This window comes from Salmo salar, chromosome 26 (assembly GCF_965601325.2).
Source record: "Salmo salar chromosome 26, fSalSal1, whole genome shotgun sequence".
NCBI classification, from domain to species: Eukaryota; Metazoa; Chordata; class Actinopteri; order Salmoniformes; family Salmonidae; genus Salmo; species Salmo salar.
Genome location: NC_138316.1, coordinates 6,337,651 through 6,360,278, shown reverse-complemented (window position 1 = coordinate 6,360,278; position 22,628 = coordinate 6,337,651). Strand labels below are relative to the sequence as shown.

The following is a 22,628-nucleotide window of genomic DNA, read 5'->3' as shown; positions in this document are numbered from 1 at the left end:
ATCGCTAATTTTGCTCGGGTGGTTGACTAATGCCATGTAATATCATTTCCATTGTCTGCATTGTAGCAATTCTTTGGAATAGCCTTGAAATTAGGAATTTTACAGCAAATGCTGCATTGTTTAATTTACCAAGTAAATGGCAAGTTTGTAATGTTAAAAATGCATAGCTTTCAATAATGCAAACAACCTCCAATTTAATATCGAATAATACATTTTGGGGTAACCACCCTAAAAAACACCCTTGCTAGGATTTGAAATAGTCCCACTCTCTATCTGAGAAACCGCTTAAGGTTGACTGGAGTACCTCTGTGTGTAGCCCTAAGGTTAAATTGCATAATCTTTCAATTGAATATACTTTTATTCAGCTTGACATTATTCTAACCGCCGTGCATAAGCAATCCTGAAGAAAATTCCAATCAATATAAGATTCTTACCGGCCGGGTTTCCAATGTGAGGTTTTCATGCTCATGCCTATAGCGATTGACTGCTAAGCTGCAAACATGTTCACCTTTTTCCCAATGAGATTGATAACAATGTAAGATTGTAAACAATGGGAGCTACAAATATATACTTTGATTAGCTAATGGTAGGCCTATACTTAATACTAAAGCCTGGCAAGTTTCCTGAAGAGTCCATTGTTAGCATTAGCATGCACTATTCTGAAAAAACCTCACTAGTTCATATTTACTTACTTAAGCTGGACAGAGTAAAAACACTGTAAATGTAGGTTTATCTTAATTTCTACTCGGTTACGATTTGGTTTTAGTCATTTTAATCTTGATTAAGATTTGCCCCCCCCCCAAAAAAAACAGCCCATATGTTTGACACCCCTAAACAGTCATGCAGTGAGAAATGAGACAATTATATTCAGCAGCAAGAGCAGGAACCAGCAGGGAGTTTGAGTGTATGTGTGTGTGTGACAGAGTAGAAGTGTGTGTTGTTCTCTGTGTTCATTCTCTGTCTTGACTTTGAAGTAGGTGTGTGTGATGTTACAGTGGGAACCGAGATGTGAGTGTGTGTGTGCAGATGGTTGTTTCATCTATGTGACTGTGTATGTGTCGTTCTGTATTTTCTTGCTTTGTTCCTGTTTACTAGGTAGTAACCACTAACAAAGTAGTTGTGAGGTGGAGATGTGTGTATGTCAGAAAAGTTATATCTTGTGTGTGTGCGTGTACACCCATACATGTGTTTGTCTGTGTTGTCAATGTGAGTGCATTCTTGGATGAGCGTTGGCTCACATGTAGGTGTGGTGTGTGTGTGTGTGTTAGTCTTACATTACAGGAGCAGAGGGAGCAGAATGTGCTTGTGTGTGTGTGTGTGTGTGTGTGTGTGTGTGTGTGTGTGTGTGTGTGTGTGTGTGTGTGTGTGTGTGTGTGTGTGTGTGTGTGTGTGTGTGTTTGCCCTACCTTGCAGGAGCAGAGGGAGCAGCGGTCCAGGCTGTGGTTCCACTCCTGTCCGTTGTGTTTGAGGCCCTCCTCGTAAAGACAGTCTCCACTGCAGGCCAGTCCAGATGTGCACATACAGTCAAAACCACCTGGAAGGTTCACACACACACTGTCGTTCCAGCAGGTGTGTGTCTGCGTGGCACACTCGTCAATGTCTGAAACAGAGAATATCTGCTTTACCTATCAAAAACAAGAATGTGTGGCTTTCTTTGTGACGCCATTTTCCCCTCTCCATACTCCAGTTTAGTCTACAGGGGTGGGGGTGGTGGTGGTGGTGGGGGGTAGATATTCCATAAAAAATTCAGCCGTTTCCACCTACAATAGTCATTTACAACATTAACAATGTCTACACTATATTTCTGATCAATTTGAGAGTAGCAGCAGCATGGGGGGGGTGGCCTGTGATGGGCCTGGGGGTAGATGTCTTATGGCTTGGGAGTAGATACTGTTTAGAAGACTCTTGGACCTAGACTTAGCGCTCCGGTAACGCTTGCCATGCGGTAGTGGAGAGACCAGTCTATGACTTGGGTGACAATTTTATGGCCTTTCCTCTGACACCACTTATTATATAGGTTCTGGATGGCAGGAAGCTTGGCCCCAGTGATGTACTGGGCCGTACGCATTACCATCTGTAGTGCCTTATGGTCGGATGCCAAGCAGTTGCCATACCAGGCGGTGATGCAACCGGTCAGGATGCTCTCGACATTGCAGCTGAAGAACTTTTTAAGGATCTGTGGACCCATGCCAAATCTTTTCAGTCTCATGAGGGGGAAAAGGCATTGTCGTGCCCTCTTCACGACTGTCTTGTTGAGTTTGGAGTCCACCATAATCTCCTTTTGTCTTGCTCATGTTGAGGGAGAGGTTGTTGTCCTGGCACCACAATGCCAGGTCTCTGACCTTCTCCCTATAGGCTGTCTCATCGTTGTCGGTGATCATGCCTACCACCATTGTGTCATCAGCAAACTTAATGATGGTGTTGGAGTTGTGCTTGGCCACGCAGTAGTTGGTGAACAGGGAGTACGGGAGGGGACCAAGCACGCACCCCTGAGGGGCCCCCGTGTTGAGGATCAGCGTGGCAGATGTGTTGTTGCATACCCTTATCACCTGGGGGCGGCCCATCAGGAAGTCCAGGATCCAGTTGCAGAGGGAGGTGTTTAGTCCCAGTGTCCTTAGCTTAGTGATGAGCTTTGTGGGCACTATGGAGTTGAACACTGAGCTGTAGTCAATGAACAGCATTCTCACATAGGTGTTCCATTTGTCCAGATGGGAAAGGGCAGTGTGGAGTGCGTTTGAGATCCCATCATCTGTGGATCTGTTGGTGCGGTTTGTGAATTGGACTGCGTCTAAGGTTTCTGGGATGATGGTTTTGATGTGAGCTATGACCATCTTTTCAAAGCACTTCATGGCTACCGACGTTAGTGCTGTGGGGCGGTAGTCATTTAGGCAGGTTACGTTCGTTTTCTTGGTCACAGGGACCATGGTGGTCTGCTTGAAACATGTAGGTATTACAGACTTGGTCAGGGAGAGGTTGAAAATGTCAGTGAAGACACTTGACAGTTGATCCGAGCATGCTGTGAGCACACTGCCTGGTAATCGGTCTGGCCCTGCGGCCTTGTGAATGTTGACCTGTTTATAGGTCTTGCTCACATCGGCTGTGGAGAGCGTGATCTCAGTCGTCTGGAAAAGCTGGTGCTCTCATGCATACTTCAGTGTTGCTTGCCTCGAAGCGAGCGTAAAAGGCATTTAGCCCATCTGGTCGGCTTGCGTCACTGGACAGCTTTTTTTTTGTAGTCCATAATAGTTTGCAAGCCCTGCCACATCGAATGAGCATCAGAGCTGGTGTAGTACGATTCAATCTTAGTCCTGTATCGACAATTTGCCTGTTTGATGGTTTGTCTGAGGGCATAGCGGGATTTCTAATAATAATAATAATAATAATAATAATTAGTGTTCCGCTCCTTGAAAGCGGCAGCTCCAGCATTTAGCTCCTAGCGGATGTTGACTGTAATCCATGGCTTCTGGTTAGGATATGTATGTACAGTCACTGTGGGGACCACATCGTCGATGCACTTATTGATGAAGCAGGTGACAGAGCTGGTATACTCCTCAATGCCATAGGATGAATCCCGGAACATATTCCAGTCTGTGCTAGCAAAACAGTCCTGTAGTGTAGCATCTGCGTCATCTGACAACTTCCGTATTGAGCGAGTCACAGTTACTTCCTGCTTTAGCTTGTGCTTGTAAGCAGGAATCAGGAGGATAGAATTAGGGCCAGATTTGCCAAATTGAGGTTGAGGGAGATCTTTGTACGTTTCTTTGTGTGTGGAGTGAAGGTGGTCAATAGTTTTTGCACATGTGACATGCTAATAGAAATTAGGAAAAAAAGATTTCAGTTGGCCTGCATTAAAGTCCTCGGCCACCAGGAGCGCCGCTTTTGGATGAGCATTTCGTTGTTTGTTTATGGCCTTTTACAGCTTGTTGAGTGCGGTCTTAGTGCCAGCATCGGTTTGTGGTGGTAAATAGACGACTACCCTCTTGGTAGATAGTGTGGTCTACAGCTTTTCATGAGCTACACTACCACAGGCGAGCAATACCTAGAGACTTCCTTAATATTCCTTAACAAATAGACACACACCACCACACCCAATCTTAACGGACGTAGCTGTTCTGTCCTGCCGATGCATGGAAAACCCAGCCAACTGTATATTATCCGCGTCGTCGTTAAGCCACGACTCAGTGAAACATAAGGTATAACAGTTTGGAATGTCCTGTTGGTAGGATAGTCTGGAACAGAGCTCATCCAGTTTATTCTCCAGTGATTGCACATTGGCCAATAGAACGGATGGTAGAGGCTGGTTACCCACTCGCCAACGAATTCTCACAAGGCCCACCGATCTCGGCCCTCTGTATCTCCGTCTTCTCTTCATGCGAATGACGGGGATTTGGGTGTGGTCCGGGAGCAACAATATATCCTTTGTGTCAGACTCATTAAAGAAAAAATCTTTGTCCAGTTAGAGGTGAGTAATTGCTGTTCTGATATCCAGATCTCTTTTTGGTCATAAGAGACTGTAGCAGCAACATAATGTACAAACAAAGCAAGCAAGAGGACAAGTACATTAGAGTGTCTAGTTTGAGAAACAGATGCCTCACAAAAGTCCTCAACTGACAGCTTCATTAAATACTACCCGCAAAACACTAGTTTCAACGTCAACAGTGAAGAGGCGACTCCGGAATGCTGACCTTCTTGGCAGAGTTCCTCTGTCCAGTGCCTGTGTTCTTTTTCCCATTGTAATCTTTTCTTTTTATTGGCCAGTCTGAGATATGGCTTTTTCGTTGCAACTCTGCCAAGAAGGCCAGCATCCCGGAGTCGCCTTTTCACTGTTGACGTTGAGACTGGTGTTTTGCAGGTACTATTTAATGAAACTGTCGGTTGAGGGCTTGAGGCACTAGACACTCTAATGTACTTGTCCTCCTGCTCAGTTGTGCACTGGGGCCTCCCACTCCTCTTTCTATTCTGGTTAGAGACAGTTTGCACTGTTCTGTGAAGGGAGTAGTACACCCACAGCATTGCATGAGATCTTCCGTTTCTTGGCAATTTCTCGCATGGAATAGCCTTAATTTCTCAGAACAAGAATAGACTGAGGAGTTTCAGAAGAAAGGTCTTTGTTTCTGGCCATTTTGAGCCTGTAATTGAACCCACAAATGCTGATGCTCCAGATACTCAACTAGTCTAAAGAAGGCCATTAACAATGTCTACACTGTATTTCTGATCAATTTGAGAGGAGCAGCAGCGTGGGGGGGGGGGGGGGGGGGGGGTAGAAGCTGTTTAGAAGCCTCTTGGACCTAGACTTGGCACTCTGGTACTGCTTGCCATGCGGTAGCAGAGATAGCAGTCTATGCCTAGGGTGGCTGGAGTCTTTTACAATTTGGAGGGCCTTTCTCTGACACTGCCTGGTATAGAGGTCCTGGATGGCAGGAAGCTTGGCCCCGGTGGTGTACTGGGCCGTACGCACTACCATCTGTAGTGCCTTGCAATTGGAGACCGAGCAGTTGCCATACCAAGCAGCGATGCAACCCGTCAGGATGCTCTCGATGGTGCAGTTGTAAAACCTTTTGAGGATCTGAGGACCAATTCCAAATCTTTTCAGTCTCCTGAGGTGGGATAGGTTTTGTCGTTTCCTCTTCACGACTGTCTTGGTGTGCTTGGACCATGTTAGTTTGTTGCTGATGTGGACGCAAAGGAACTTGAAGCTCTCAACCTGCTCCACTACAGCCCCGCCAATGAGAATGGAGGCATACTCGGTCCTTCTTTTCCTGTAGTCCACAGTCATCTCCTTTGTCTTGATCACATTGAGGGAGAGGTTGTTGTCCTTGCACCACACGGTCAGGTCTCTGACCTCCACCCTATAGGCTGTCTCATCATTGTTGGTGATCAGGCCAACCACTGTTGTGTCATCAGCAAACTTAATGATGGTGTTGGAGACGTGCCTGGTCATGCAGTCATGAGTGAACAGGGTATACAGGAGGGTTGAGCTGAATATCATTCTCACATAGATGTGAGCCATGACCAGCCTTTCAAAGCATTTCGTGGCTACAGATATGAGTGCTACGTGTCGGTAGTCATTTTTAGGCAGGTTACCTTAGTGTTCTTGGGCACAGGGACTATGGTGGTCTGCTTGAAACATGTTGATATTACAGACTCAGACAGGGAGAGGTTGAAAATGTCAGTGAAGACACTTGCCAGTTGGTCAGCGAATGCTCGGAGTACACGTCCTGGTAATCCATCTGACACAGCGGCCTTGTGAATGTTGACCTGTTTAAAGGTCTTACTCACATCGGCTGCGGAGAGCGTGATCACACAGTCATCCGGAACAGCTGATGCTATCATGCATGTTTCAGTGTTACTTGCCTTGAAGCGACCATAGAAGTTATTTAGCTCATCTGGTAAGCTCTCGGTGGTGCTTCCCTTTGTAGTCTGTAATAGTTTGCAAGGCCTACCACATCCGACAAGCGTCGGAGCAGGTATAGTATGATTCGGTCTGAGTCCTGTATTGATGCTTTGCCTGTTTGATGGTTGATCGGAGGGCATAGCAGGATTTCTTATAAGGTTCCGGGTTAGAGTCCCGCTCCTTGAAAGCGGCGGCTCTACCCTTTATCTCAGTGCAAATGTTGCCTGTAATCCATGGCTTCTGGTTGGGGTATGTACATACAGTCACTGTGGGGACGACATCCTCGATGCACTTATTGATAAAGCCAGTGACTGACGTGGTGTACTCCTCAATGTCATCAGAAGAATCCCGGAACATATTCCAGTCTATGCTAGCAAAAGAGTCCTGTAGTTTAGCATCTGCTTCATCTGACCACTTTTTTTATAGACCGAGTCACTGGTGCTTCCGGCTTACATTTTTTCTTGTAAGCAGGATTCAGGAGGATAGAGTTATGGTCTGATTGCCAAATGGAGGGTGAGGGAGAACCTTGTATGCCTCTTCATGTGTGGAGTAAAGGTGGTCTAGAATTTTTTCCCTTTTGGTTGCACATTTAACATGCAGTTTTTAATGTCCCGTTAGTAGGATATATGTGTTTTCAGTTCGTCCCATTTATTTTCCAGCAATTGAACGTTAGCTAGCAGAATGGAAGGCAAGGGCAGATTAGCCACTCGTCGCCTGATCCTCATAAGGCATCCTGATCTCTTTTCGCGAAACCTACGTTTCCTTTTCCAGCGAATCACGGGGATCTGGGTCTGGTCGGGTATCTGTAATATATCCCTCGCATCCGACTCATTTAAGAAGAACTCCTCGTCCAATTTGAGGTGAGTAATCCTAGTTTTGATGTCCAGAAGCTCTTTTCGGTCATAAGAGATGGTAGCAGCAACATTATGTACAAAACAAATTACGAACAACATGAAAAAACAAACAAAATAGCATGGTTGGTTAAGAGCCGATAAGACGGCAGCCATCTTCTAATATAATCAAAATAGATATTCTGATCTAATTAACAGATTTCCATAGTAAAGTGCCTTTCAAAAGTATTCATCCCTCTTGGTGTTTTTCCTATTTTGTTGCATTACAACCTGTAATTTAAATGGATTTTTATTTCGATTTCATGTAATGGACATACACAAAATAGTCCAAATTGGTGAATTGAAATAAATAAAAAATTGCTGAAAAGTGGTGCGTGCATATCTATTCACCCTCTTTGCTATGAAGCCCCTAAATAAGATCTGGTGCAACCAATTACCTTCAGAAGCTACATAATTAGTTAAATAAAGTCCACCTGTATGCAATCTCACATGATCTCAGTATTTATACACCTGTTCTGAAATGCCCCAGAATCTGCAACACCACTAAGCAAGGGGCACCACCAAGCAAGCGGCACCATGAACACCAAGGAACTCTCAAAACAGGGTCAGGGACAAAGTTGTCGAGAAGAACAGATCAGGGTTGAGTTATAAAAAAAACATCAGAAACTTTGAACATCCCACCGAGCACCATTAAATCCATTATTAAAAAATTGAAAGAATATGGCACCACAACAAACCTGCCAAGAGAGAGCCGCCAACCGAAACTCACAGACCAGGCAAGGAGGGCATTAATCAGAGACGTAAAAAAGAGACCAAAGATAACCCTGAAGGAGCTGCAAAGCTCCACAGCAGAGATTGGAGTATCTGTCCATAGGACCGCTTTAAGTCGTACACTTCACAGAAGTGTGGCCAGAAAAAAGCCATTGCTTAAAGTAAAAAACAAGCAAACACGTTTGGTGTTCACCAAAAGGCATGTGGGACACTCCCCAAACATATGGAAGAAAGTACTCTGGTCAGATGAGACTAAATTTGAGCTTTTTGGCCCTTAAGGAAAACGTTGTCTGACGCAAATCCAACACCTCACATCACCCAGAGAATACCATCCCACAGTGAAGCATGGTGGTGGCAGCATCATGCTGTGGGGATGTTTTTCATCGGCAGGGAATGGGAAACTGGTCAGAATTGAAAGAATGATGGATGGCGCTAAATACCGGGAAATTCTTGAGGGAAACCTGTTTCAGTCTTCCAGAGATTTGAGACTTGGACGGAGGTTCATCTTCCAGCAGGACAATGACCCTAAACATACTGCTAAATCAACACTCGAGTGGTTTAAGGGGATACATTTAAATGTCTTGGAATGGCCTAGTCAAAGCCCAGACCTCAATCCAATTGAGAATCTGTGGTATGACTTAAAGATTGCTGTACACCAGCGGAACCCATCCAACTTCAAGAAGCTGGAGCAGTTTTGTCTTGAAGAATAGGCAAAAATCCCAGTGGCTAGATGTGCCAAGCTTATAGAGACATACCCCAAGAGACTTGCAGCTGTAATTGCTGCAAAAGGTGGCTCTACAAAGTATTGACTTTGGGGGGGTGAATAGTTATGCACTCTCAAGTTTTCAGTTATTTTGTCTTATTCCTTTGTTTCCCAATAAAAAATATTTTGCATCTTCAAAGTGGTAGGCATGTTGTGTAAATGAAATGATACAAACCCCCCAAAAACCCATTCTATTTCCAGGTTTTAAGGCAACAAAATGCCAAGGGGGTGAACACTTTCGCATGCCAAAGTACATTTTTACCTTAGTGATGTTAGTGATGTATTCCTGACCATTGTATCTCTGCATGATTGATGCATCGCTACATCCTGAGCTATATGGAGAAATCATGCTCTTCTGACAGAGATTGGGATCACATGTGATTCCCCACGTCAGTTGCTGTAATGCACTAAACAGTATTTGATATTGATTTATATATACATTAATGTTGTATGTTGTAGTCTCATTGATTGTTAGTCCGTGTCTACTCTTTATATATGTTTTGTTATTGCTGTGCTCATGATGTGCAAATCAAATTCCATTCATTCATTCATTAATTCAGACTACACAACAAAAGACTGCAACATGCAGCACAAAATAAATCTGCATAGCCATGTTAACAGCCCCCTCCCCTGTAATGTGTGACATAGTTTTTATCCCAAGCAATTTACAGCTTTACCAACTGAGCTACAGAAGACCAAGATGGACAGGAGCAGTAGAGATGGAGACGACCAACAGAGGTGGAATATAATGACTGCATACTAACCGATGCAGGAGCTCCCGTCAATCAGGTAGGAGCCATTGTCATGGAAACCGTTCCTGCACTCACAGTGGTACCAACCCGGCAGATTGACACAGTGGGAGTGAATGTGGCACTGGATCAGGACCTCCGCACACTCGTCAATGTCTGGTGGAAACACAGTATATCTGATGCCATCAACATTATCTTTTCACAAAGATCATATGAATGACTTAATCTATATGTAATTCTATAACATTTGCATTTAAGGAAATCCCAACTGTCTCCTGATTGTTACAATCAGTGGCGAGCTGTCAATCAGGGCAGGTGGAGCAAAGCCCCACATGTTTTGAGCCCCACCTGTTTAGCAAAAATAAATTGAATACATTTTTTTGGGGGGGGGTGCCTGTTTTGCATGTTATTGTGACATTTATACGTGTCACATATCAGTTTGCAAACAATGTAAAACATTTTAAAAAATTTAGTTAATAAATCTGCATACAAACATCTTTTTTACTTTCTTGAGTATGGCATCTCCAAAATGCAGGTGTTTCAGCAGCTTTCTGTGGTCGTGGGGCAGCCAGCGGAAAATACGGAGAGTAGGGGATGGTAATGTTCTCTAGTTGCACCATGATTGGCTCAGTGTTCTGTCACTCATGGGGACACTACTTCACAGCAAAATCTACAGGGAGAGCTCGGAAATTCAAGCCCCTTGGGTGCTGCCATAGATTTACATTTACATTCAGTGGAGTGGGTGTGTGTGTGGTCCAAGTCTGTGTTTAAGGGTCTCTTTTCCAAGCTTAAAAGGATAAACATTCACATGAAACACCATGGGACAGAAAAGTTTGAATACATTGGCCATGCTGTCAATTCAGCATTACTTATGCCGCATTCAAAACAACTGAAAACTTGAAACTGGGAAATCTCAGACTTCAGTGAGTTCAAGACAACTGGAAAAACTTGGAATTCCAAGATGGGAACACGGGCCTCTTTCTAGAGCTCCGACCTGAAGATCACTGACATCATGATTTAATCTTGTTTTTTTCCCCGAGTTCCCAGTTGTCTTGAAAGCACCATAAATCCATAGAATGCCAGACTTTGATGACAAAGTTTGATGACACAATTTGCCCACAAGAAGGGCCGCTGTGCCACCTTCCTGTTCAAGTGAGCACAGCACAACAAGGTAAGTCCAAAAATGTCTTGTATGCTGCTGCATAAAATCTGTAATATGCCAGGGAGTGTAAGGGGTGTTTAACTGGCGGCAGAGAAGTCAGACGCAGGAGAGAAATAACTGTGTTTCCAACGGCGTAGTTTATTACAAAAAACCCACCGGAAAACATAATAATAAAAATCAATGGGTAAACATAACCCGACAAACACCAGTACAGACGTACACAAACACTTACAATAAACAATCTCCGACAAGGACATGAGGGGAAACAGAGGGTTAAATACACAACATGTAATTGATGGGATTGGAACCAGGTGTGAAGGAAGACAAGACAAAACCAATGAAAAATGAAAAATGGATCAGTGATGGCTAGAAGGTCGGTGACGTCGACCGCCGAACACCGCCCGAACAAGGAGGAACAGGGAGATAGCATTACTTTCTTAGCTACAGTATACCTATGTGTATGTTGTGTAGTAAGCTGTTAGTAGCCCATATGCCTCACCTTAATAATTTGCTCCCTTTCCCCCTCATAACCTAGTCTACTGTTCTGACTTGGTGGTGTGCATGTAGCCTATAGACTGTTTTAGAGAAAATTTCATTCTCTGCTTATATGACTCCTTTATTTCTCCTACGGTTCTGACCTGGTGTACAGGGAGAATACTATAATAACGGCCCATGTTCTGAATTCTGTTGCTGTACATTTCAAAAGTGCAAAACAAATAGTTCCATTGACTACGTCCTTCCTAGCTCGCTCATTAATGTCTTAATCAAAATTACGGATTGCCTCTTATCCGCTCTTCGTTCCCTTATGCCATCATTTGTACATCTCAATTGTCAGTAGAAACCACATTTGTTTAAGCAAGTCAGCCATATTAGCTATGTTTTTTTTTTTAAAAGGCAGTAAATGAGACTGAATGAACTGTTTCACTGCCAGACAAGGCTCCGATGATAGCCAGGTGTAGCGGTGGTAAGGATTCACTCCATGGTGCTGAAAAGAAAGCTCTGCTGTTGGGACAGCTTTATGTAGGCCCTAACAGTTTGTGGGCACCGTTTGTCACCGTCATAGTGCAGTTAATGTATTGTTTAGGGTTGTGTAGTGGCTTTGCTGGTGTCACGTGTGCTCCCTCTCAGGCCTCTAGGTCACCATGCTGCTCATTATGGCGCACACCTGCCACCATAGTTACCTGCCACCACACCTGCCACCACGTCATCAGACTCACCTCGACTCCATCACTTCCCTGATTACCTTCCCTATATATATATATATATATATATATATATATATATATATATATATATATATATATATATATATATATATATATATATATGTCTGTGCGTTGTTTGTGTTTCTTGTTTTGTATTATGTTTCATTTATTTATTTTTGTGTCAAGTGGAATGACGTTGGGTCCGGGAACCGCTACAGGGTTTCATGCCTCAGCCGGATCGCTAAGCTCCCCTGCCTCAGCCGGCTCGTCGGGCTTTCATGTCTTTATCGGATCGCCAGGCTCCCCTGCGTCCACCGGCTCGTCAGGCTCTCGTGCCTCAGCCGGATCGCCAGGCTCCCCTGCCTCAGCCGGTCTGTCAGGTTCCCGCGTCCCAGCCGGTGACAGGTTCCCGCGCATCAGCAGGGGTGACCAGTCCGCTCCTGATCCCCGGGTTCGTTCCTTGGTTTGGCGTCCTGCGGCTGGAGCCGAACGCGCCGGGGAGGGGGTACCGTCAGGTATGCTCTCTCTTCGGCACTCTGCGTCGCCATGCAACTGCATCTCAGCCGGATTGACAGGTTTCCCGCGCCTCTGCAGAGGGGTCCGGTCCGCTTATGATCCACGGGATCGTCATTTGGTCGGAGTCCTGCGGCTGGAGCCGCGCATTGGGGAGGGGGTACTGTCACGTGTGCTCCCTCTCCGGCCTCTAGGTCACCAGGCTGCTCGTTATGGTGCGCACCTGCACGTCATCAGACTCATCTGGACTCCCCATCACTTCCCTGATTACCTTCCCTATATATGTCACTCCCTTTGATTCCTTCCCCATGCGTTATTGTTTCTGTTCCTGCCTGTGTGTTTCTTGTTTTGTATTATGTTTTGTTCATTAAATTATTCGCTCCATGAACTTGCTTCCTGACTCTCAGCACACATCGTTACAGCTGGCATGCATACATTTTTTTTGTTTGTTTGTCCCACCAAGATTTACATGCTAAAATCGCCACAGGTTATAATACATGTGTACTACTACAAATAATTGTCTAAAATAAAAAAAATAGCATTTTATAAGAATCTACAAAAGTTTCTGTAGGAACCACACAGTGCTTATGCTAGCTAGACCCAGCTCTGCTGTGAGGATGTATGGGGCTTTTGTAGGGAACCACACCGTGCTTATGCTAGCTAGACCCATCTCTGCTGTGTGTGTACAGGGTTGAGAATGACTGCTTGGAAACATGCATATCTCCTGTCCCGTTTGAGCTACAGTCACGGCATTTTGTATATATGCATCTCCTCATGAGTAACCTAACGTAGCAGGTGTAAAAGAAACATCTGAAACTAGATCCCCTACATACTGGTGTTGACGAGAAGAAAAATAACTGTCAGGGGAGCTTCTCTTCTGCACTGTTTAACCAATCCAGTAAATGTGGAGGGGGAGTTAAGATGGAGTGTCGCTTGATAACGTCCAAAAGCAGAAGGCACATCACAGGCTCTCTTTCCATTTCCCCTGAAAACTGGAACATCCGGTTGTGGGGACTTGGCAGAGGCTACCACATGAGCAACACGTTTCCCATAAGGACCTATAAGCTCGGCCCATTACATTTTCCGCAAATTAGACTTTTTGTCCCCCACCAAACTTTGAACAAGAATATCTCCTTTCCCTTTTGAGCTATAGTCATGAAATGTTTTCTCTCTGTCATTAATCCAGGAAACATAAGTTTGAATAATTGTCACTAACTGGCCCAAGTGTGGGCACTGGATCATTTGTTGAAGACAACTCTTTTCACAAAACTACGATTCAAAACACTTTGTAAAGGCTGGTGACATCTAGTGGAAGCAATAGGAAGTGCCAAAACATTAATCAGCCCCTGTGTGTTTCAATGGCATAGGCTTAAAGGTAATTCAACACATCAGGTATCCACTTCCTGTCAGAAAATGTCTCAGGGTTTTGCCTGCCAAATGAGTTCTGTTATACTCACAGACACCATTCAAAAAGTTTTAGAAACTTTAGGGTGTTTTCTATCCATATATAATAAGTATATGCATATTCTAGTTACTGGGTAGGATTAGTAACCAGATTAAATCGGGTACGTTTTTTTATCCAGCCGTGAAAATACTGCCCCCTAGCCCCAACAGGTTAATTTCTTAGCCAATGTTTTTGCAATATTACTTTAGTGCCTTATTTCAAACATGATCCATGTTTTGTAATATGTTGATTCTGTACAGAGTACCTTCTTTTCACTCTGCCATTTCGGTTAGTATTGTGGAGTAACTACAATGTGATTGATCCATCATCAGTTTTCTCCTATCACATTAATTAAACTATAACTGTTTTAAAATTACCTCATGGTGAAATCCCTGAGCAGTTTACTTCCTCTCCGGCAACTGAGTTAGGAAGGACACCTGTATCTTTGTATTGACTGGGTGTATTGATACACCATCCAAAGCGTAATTAGTAACTTCACCATGCTCAAAGGGATATTCAGTGTCTGTTTTTTTACCCAGTCCATGCAACTTATTGAGATGTGATTGGAAGGGGACAACAAGCGGATAAGAGACAATCCGTAATTTTGATTAAGACATTAATGAGCGAACTAGGACGGAGGAGGTCAATACTATTTGTTTAGCACTTTTGAAATGTACAGCGACAGAATTCAGAACATGGGCCGTTCGTACAATGTTCTCCCTGTACACCAAGTCAGAACAGAAGGATAAATAAAGAGGGTGTCACGTCCTGACCCTTGTAAGATGTCATTTTCTATAGTAGAGTAGGTCAGGGCGTGACAGGGGGTGTTTTGGGCGGTTTTCTATGTTTTCTATTTCTATGTTTAAGTTCTAGTTTTTCTATGTTGTTTCTTTTTGGGTTGATCTCCAATTGGAGGCAGCTGGTTCTTGTTGCCTCTAATTGGAGATCATATTTAAGTAGTTTTTTTCCCCACCTGTGTTTGTGTGCAGTTATTTTCTGTTTAGTCTCTGTACCTGACAGAACTGTATTCTGTTTGTTTGCTGTGTGTTATTTTGTCTTTAGTGTTTTTCGAGTTAATAAATATAATGAGCACTCAACACGCTGCGCTTTGGTCCCCTCTCTACGACAGTCGTTACAGAACTGCCCACCACAACTGGATCTTTTCCTAGCCACCGTGCTTCTTTCACATGCTTTGCTTGCTGTTTGGGGTTTTAGGCTGGGTTTCTGTACAGCACTTTGAGAATATCAGCTGATGTACGAAGGGCTATATAAAAATAAATTTGATTTGATTTTTGATTTGATTTGATCAAGCAGCGTGCTCGGGAGGAGATGGATACCTGGTCTCTGAAGGAGAGGCTAGAGAGGGTAAACTGGACTTGGGGCCAAGTAATAGACAGATATAGAAGCCTGCCAGGGAGGCACGAGAGGCTACAGAAACCCAAATAACATTTTTTTAGCAGTCGGCGGAGCCGAGGAGCAAACCAGAGCCAGTACGTCCTGTGCCTGCTCCACGCACTCCCTCCAGTGCGCTCCCACAGCCCAGTATGTCCTGTGCCTCCTCCCCGCACTCGACCCGAGGTGCGTGTTACCAGTCTGGCGCCACCTATGCCAGTCCCACGCATCAGACCTCCAGTGCACATACCCAGTCCGGAGCCTCCGGCGACGCTCCCCAGTCCGGAGCCTCCGGCGACGCTCCCCAGTCTGGAGTCTCCGGCGGCGGCGGCCTTCAGCCCGGAGTCTCCGGCGGCGGCGGCCTGCAGCCCGGAGTCTCCGGCGGCCTGCAGCCCGGAGTCTCCGGCGGCCTGCAGCCCGGAGTCTCCGGCGGCCTGCAGCCCGGAACCTCCGGCGGCCTGCAGCCCGGAGTCTCCGGCGGCCTGCAGCCCGGAACCTCCGGCGGCCTGCAGCCCGGAGTCTCCGGCGGCCTGCAGCCCGGAACCTCCGGCGGCCTGCAGCCCGGAGTCTCCGGCGGCCTGCAGCCCGGAGTCTCCGGCGGCCTGCAGCCCGGAACCTCCGGCGGCCTGCAGCCCGGAACCTCCGGCGGCCTGCAGCCCGGAACCTCCGGCGGCCTGTAGCCCGGAACCTCTGGTGATGATCTACAGTCCGGTGGTACAGAAGCAGAGGGATCTGCGGGCGGAGCGGGGGTTACGCCCCGAACCGGAGCCACCTCCGCTGCTGGAGGATCTGCTGGATGGTAAGGTTCTGGGTACTGCACTAGAACCGCCATAGACAATTGTCACCCTCCCTACCCTCCCTTTTTGTTTTGTGGTTTCTTTTTTTATTTGCATTCGGAGTCTGCACCTTTTGGGGGGGGGGGGGGGGGTACTGTCACGTCCTGACCCTTGTAAGATGTCATTTTCTATAGTAGAGTAGGTCAGGGCGTAACAGGGGGTGTTTTGGGTGGTTTTCTAGTTGTTATATTTCTATGTTGGGGTTTTTTGGGTTGATCTCCAATTGGAGGCAGCTGGTCCTCGTTGCCTCTAATTGGAGATCATATTTAAGTAGGGGTTTTTCCACCTGTGTTTGTGGGCAGTTGTATTCTGTTTAGTCTCTGTACCTGACAGAACTAACTGTAAGTTGATCGTGTTCCGTTTGTTATTTTGTCATTAGTGTTTTTGAGTTAATACATTTCATCATGAGCACTCAACACGCTGCGCTTTGGTCCCCTCTATACGACAGCCGATACAGAGGGCATATAAGCAGACAATGAAAGCTCTTACAATATTCAATTATAAAATTGATCTAAAACAGGTTATAGGCTACATGTGCACCATCAAGTCAGAACAGTTTGGATGAAATTAAGAGGGTTAAATAGACTAAATTATTAGGGTGAGGCACATGGGCTACTAACATCTTACTACACAACATACACTTAGTATTACTTTCTTAGCTACAGTATACATATCTCCCTGGCATATTATATCATTTATGCGGCAACATACAATACATTTTTAGACTCACCTTGTTGTGCTGTGCTCACTTGAACAGGAAGGTGGCACGGCGGTCCTTTGTGGGCAAATTTTGTCATCAAAGTCTGGCATTCTCTGGATTTATGGTGCTTTCAAAACAACTCGGAAAAAAACAAGACGACACCATTGATCTTCAGGTTATAGCTCCAGGAAGAGGCCGAATTTACAATTTGGATGACCGTTCAAAACGTATTTTCCCAGTCGGAGCTAGTTTATTCCTGACTTCCCAGTTGTCTTGAACTCACTGAGGTCAAGTTTTCGCAGTTCCGAGTTAACAGTGTTTTGAGCGAGGCACAAATCATGCTTCATTGCCAGCATGGCCAATGTTGAATGTTTATAATTTTAAACTTGGAAAAGAGCCCCTTAATCACAGATGTGACCACACAGCCACTGTATCCTTCCAAACCACTCATTGTTGAATTTGCGATTTCCAACTTGTGTAATGTTTATGTCCAATGGCCGATGAGCGCTGATACATTTTATCTTCATTATTTCTCTTCATATGACAAGGATTAAAAAGGGTTCGCCAGTAGATTGTCGACTTCATTCATGATGACCGCTAGCTAAGATTTTGACCAATCAAAGCTACTGTAGATATAACGTGATTTGACGTCATTTTATCTGTGGCCAATGATCTTGAGCATTCTTGGATGGGCACTTCTAATGTAACTCTATGGCAGCATCCAAGGGGCTAGAATTTTCAAGGTCTAACCTTAGACTTGGTCGTGACGTAGTGTCCCCATGAGTGACAGAACACTGAGCCAATCATGGCGCAATGCTCCGTATTTTCTTCTGGCTTGCCCCACCACCACAGAAAGCACTTAGCTAGGCTGAAACACCTGCATTTAGGAGCTGCCTTACTCAAGAAAACAAAAAAGAGACGAATTATATATATATTTTTTTACATTGTTTGCAAACTGATATGTGACAAGTATTAATGCCAAAATAATATGCAAAACCGACAAGCCCAAAAATGCCCGCCTGCCCTGAATGACGGGTCGCCACTGCAAAAAAAGTGATAGCATCTACAATCACTGAAGGTGACAGAGTGCTCATCAGGAAGAAGTGCATTCTGGGGAAACACAAGTTTTCTGATCACTGGGAGTCTGAAGTGCACATTGTGGAGCGAAAGATATCAGATGACATCCCAGTGTTTGTGGTGAGGTTTGAGAGAGGGCCAGAAAGAACCCACCACTGTGACATGTTAAGACCCTGCGGCTTCCTCTCCCCAGCTGATGATAACCAGCAGGAAGAAGAAAGACAACCTGACTCTGCCTAACTCGACAGTGGAGGTGATGTTTTAGAGATCCTATGATTCTGGAGGAAATCATACCTATGATATGAGACCGTGATGATCTCGAAAGAGCTCTCTGACCTAGAGGTTCTTAGTAAATTATATCACAAAGCAAAGTGAATTAATGCAGCATCAGTGCAAAGTCATTGAAAAGCTAATAGAACTCTTAATTCTTCAAAGTTTAAGCCATTGGAGGGGCTCTAAGCTGACATACGGAATTGTTTTAAATGGTTATACTACAGATCGTTTAACTATTTGATTCAGAATTTTAAGTATATTAATTTTTTTGATAACATTGAATTTGACCTTTACTACTATAGCCCAGAGAAACTCATTGAATAACACATTCAACAATTGCAAAAATTAAATCATAAGAAACAATGTTTTGAAGTGTTTGTCCTATGTTTAGGAGATATAAGAATGCTCAGGAAATATATACTGTATATATGTCACATGAGTTGACACTGGAGAGATGAAGCAGGTACGGGGAGTAAAACATTTAATGAATAATGGACATGGAACGAGACAGGAACAGCGTCAGCATACAAGAAAACAAAGACAAAAAAAACAATCAATGCATCAGCAAAGAACAGAGCAGGGAAACTGACAAATATAGGGGAGGTAATAAACAGATGATATGTGTGTCCAGGTGAGTCCAATATCGCTGAAGCGCGTGATGAGGGAAGGCAGGTGTGTGTAATTGATGGCAGGAGTGCGTGATGCAGGGCAGCCTGGTGCCCTCAAGTGCCAGGGGAGGGAAGAGCGGGAGCAGACGTGACAGTACCCCCCCCCCCCTAGGGGCGCCATCCGGCATCCCACCTGGGCGAACCGGCCGAGACATGGGCGCTGGGCAAGCCGGTTAGTGGTGTGGGAACCCAATGAACCGGCAGGAGGCATGGAAGCCAGACAATCCGACTGAGGCAAGACGCCTGTCGATCCTGCTGCAGCGAGAGAGCCCGATGATCCAGTGGAGAGTGACGTGGGATGGGAAGCTGCCGAGCCAACCGAGGCAAGGAAACCTCTCGAGCCTGCCAGGGTGTGAAAGCCCGACGTGCTGGCTTAGGCAACCCCGGTTCCATCGGCGGCGGAATCCACCCTGACGTCACCAAAAAAACAAAAAACACAAAAAAAAGTCCTGGACCGGCTGGGCGAACAAGAACTGACGATCTGGCAGAGGCCAGACGTGGGATGGGCGCCATCCGAGCCAACCGGGGCAAGGAAACCCCTCGAGCCAGCTAGGGCGTGGAAGTCCAACGAGCTGGCTAGGCCCCACCGGTTCCATCGGTGGCGACCTAGAGCCGATGCCACCATACCAACTGAAACACCAGTACTCCCCGATGCTTCGTGTGAAGGCTGATGCCTTCTGTCACATGAGTTGACGCTGGAGAGACAAAGCAGGTACGGGGAGTAAAATATTTAAAAAATAACGGACATGGAACGAGACAGGAACAGCGTCAGCATACAAGAAAACAAAGACAAAAAACAATCAATGCATCAGCAGGGAACAGAGCAGGGAAACTGACAAATATAGGGCAGGTAATAACCAGATGATGAGTCCAGGTGAGTCCAATATCACTGAAGCGTGTGAAGAGGGAAGGCAGGTGTGCGTAATTGATGACAGGAGTGCGTGATGCAGGGCAGCCAGGGGAGGGAAGAGCAGGAGCAGACGTGACAATATACACACACACACAATATATACAAAAGCATGTGGACACCCCTTCAAATTAGTGGACGAGCAGGTATCCACATACTTTTAGTGGGTGGCAAGGAATAAGTTAGCCCTAAATATTTCTAAAACTAAAAGCATTGTATTTACATTTTAGTCATTTAGCAGACGCTCTTATCCAGAGCGACTTACAGTAGTGAATGCATACATTTCATTTCATGCCTTTTTTTTTCTTGTTCTTGTTTTTGTACTGGCCCCCCGTGGGAAATGAACCCACAACCCTGGCATTGCACACACCATGCTGGAATTGCAAACACCATGTTCTACCAACTGAGCCACAAGGATGACCTGTCAAACACTCACTAAACCCTAAACATCAACTAAATCTTGTAAGAAATAATGTGGAAATTGAGCAAGTTGAGATGACTAAACTGCTTGGAGTAACACTAGTAAACTGTCATGGTCAAAACATATTCATGCAGTAGTAGCTAAGACGGGGAGAAGTCTGTCTATAATAAAGCGATGCTCTGCCTTCTTAACAAGACTATCAACATGGTAGGTCCTACAGGCCCTAGTTTTGTCGCACCTTGAAAATTGTATAAACTGCCTTAATTTTGCTGGACCCCAGGAAGAGTAGCTGCTGCTTTGGCAGCAGCTAATGGGGATCCATAATAAATACAAATATAAACTCATCCCAAACAATCTCAATTGGGTTGAGGTCGGGTGATTGTGGAGGCCAGGTCATCTGATGCAGCACTCCATAACTTTCCTTCTTGGTCAATTGCCCTAACATAGCCAGGAGGTGTGTTGGGTCATTGTCCTGTTGACAAACAAATTATAGTCCCACTAAGCACAAACCAGATGGGATGGCGTATCACTGCAGAATGCTGTGGTAGCCATGTTGGTTAAGTGTGCCTTGAATTCTAAATAAACCACCGACAGTGTCACCACCATAGCACCCCCACAACATCACACCTCCTCCTCCATGCTTTATAGTGGGAACTACAAAAGGGGAGATCATCCGTTCACCTACTTTGCATCTCACAAAAACACAGTGGTTGGAACCAAAAATCTCAAATTTGGACTCACCAGACCAAAGGACAGACTTCTGCCGGTCTAATGTCCTTTGCTCGTGTTTCTTGGCCCAAACAAGTCACTTCTTCTTATTGGTGTCCTTTAGTAGAGTTTCTTTGCAGCAATCGACCATGAAGGCCTGATTCACACAGTCTCCTCTGAACAGTTGATGTTGAAATGTGTCTGTTACTTGAACTCTGTGAAGCATTTATTTGGGCTGCAATTTCTGAGGCTGGTAAGTCTAACTTATCCTCTGCAGCAGAGGTAACTCTGGGTCTTCCTTTCCTGTGGCGGTCCTCATGAGAGGCAGTTTCATCATAGCGCTTGATGATTTTTGCGACTGCACTTGAAGATACTTTCAAAGTTCTTGAAATTTTCCGGATTGACTGACCTTCATGTCTTAAAGTAATGATGGACTGTCATTTCTCTTTGCTTATTTGATCTCTTCTTGCCATAATATGGACTTGGTCTTTTACCAAATAGGGCTATTTTCTGTATACCACCCCTACCTTGTCACAACACAACTGATTGGCTGAAACGCATTAAGGAAAGAAATTCCACAAATTAACTTTTAACAAGGCACACTTGTTAATTGAAATGCATTCATGTGACTACATTATGAAGCTGGTTGAGAGAATGCCAAGAGTGTGCAAAGCTGTCATCAAGGCAAAGGGTGGCTACTTTGAAGAATCTCAAATATAAAATATATTTTCATTTGTTTAACACTTTTTTGGTTACTACATGATTCTATATGTGTTATTTCCAAGTTTTGATGTCTTCTGTATGTGTAACTGATAGGTGCACACACACACTTCATGTCAATGTTTTTTAATGTATGTAAATTGTAAACTCTTATTTTGTCTGTAATGTCTTTTTCATTGTGTCGAACCCCAGTAAGACTAGTTGTCACAATTGGCGTTGGCTAATGGGGATCCTAATAAGTCAAAATCATACAGCCTACTTTGATAATCTTACCAAACCAGGCATGGAAGATCTCTTAGCATTTAAACAGATGTTTTTAGCAAACATGTTTCCCACTCATGTTGCCTTCCTAGGACCAAGGGCTCATGCTGGTCTGCCCATTTCTGAACATAGGCAATTAGATTGTAACTACTGGTGGTTAACACACACACACTCTACTCTAATTAACACTAGAAACGCCACTGGCCACTGACAATTGATCTTGTAAATCAATTATAATCTGCCCCCCCCAAAAAAGCTATGTCCTGCTCCAACCCTGACTTTTCCTTAATGTTTATATTTTACACTGCTCATTTGTCAGAATATTGAAATCACAAACATTAAAGTACTGAGCCTTTTTACCTGTTTTTTCACACCTATTAATAACTTAATCCGCCAAGACAATGTGCTGTAGGACGTTGGTACACAGCAAGGCGCTAATGCGTCTCTCTCTCTCTCCTCACTGAATGAATGACAAATGGATGAATGGGTGATAATTGGACACCTTACTTCACAATTGAATTCAATTAGGCCTAACTGAGTGATAAGGAGGGTAAAGACGTTAATTTAATTTAGAACAACAATACTGTAATGATGAGTTTGTGTTATGCCTATTTATCAGCATGGCGCTCATTTGAACAATTTGACCGCGCGCCTTGCAGGTTGATAACATTCTCGTTTACGTTTTACTTTGTAAAAATAAGCTGATACAGGACTGTTTTATTTAAGAGTGTTTGCATCCTCAGCGCCATGCATCCCACTGGATCTGGCACGTGAGCTTCGTGAGAACCACATGAACGCCAAGAAAGAAGCTAC

General features: G+C 44.7%; 1 protein-coding gene across 1 annotated transcript in view; it reads right to left on the bottom strand.

Moving 5' to 3' along the window:
• Nucleotides 1-22,628, bottom strand: part of LOC106587057 (protein kinase C-binding protein NELL1) — a 510,579-nt gene that overhangs the window by 18,308 nt on the left and 469,643 nt on the right. The window contains exons 16-17 of the mRNA XM_014174942.3: nt 9,544-9,684; nt 1,407-1,600 (exon numbers count right to left, since the gene is read on the bottom strand). Coding sequence (XP_014030417.3) covers nt 1,407-1,600; nt 9,544-9,684 — 335 coding nt within the window. The remainder of the gene's footprint in view (nt 1-1,406; nt 1,601-9,543; nt 9,685-22,628) is intronic.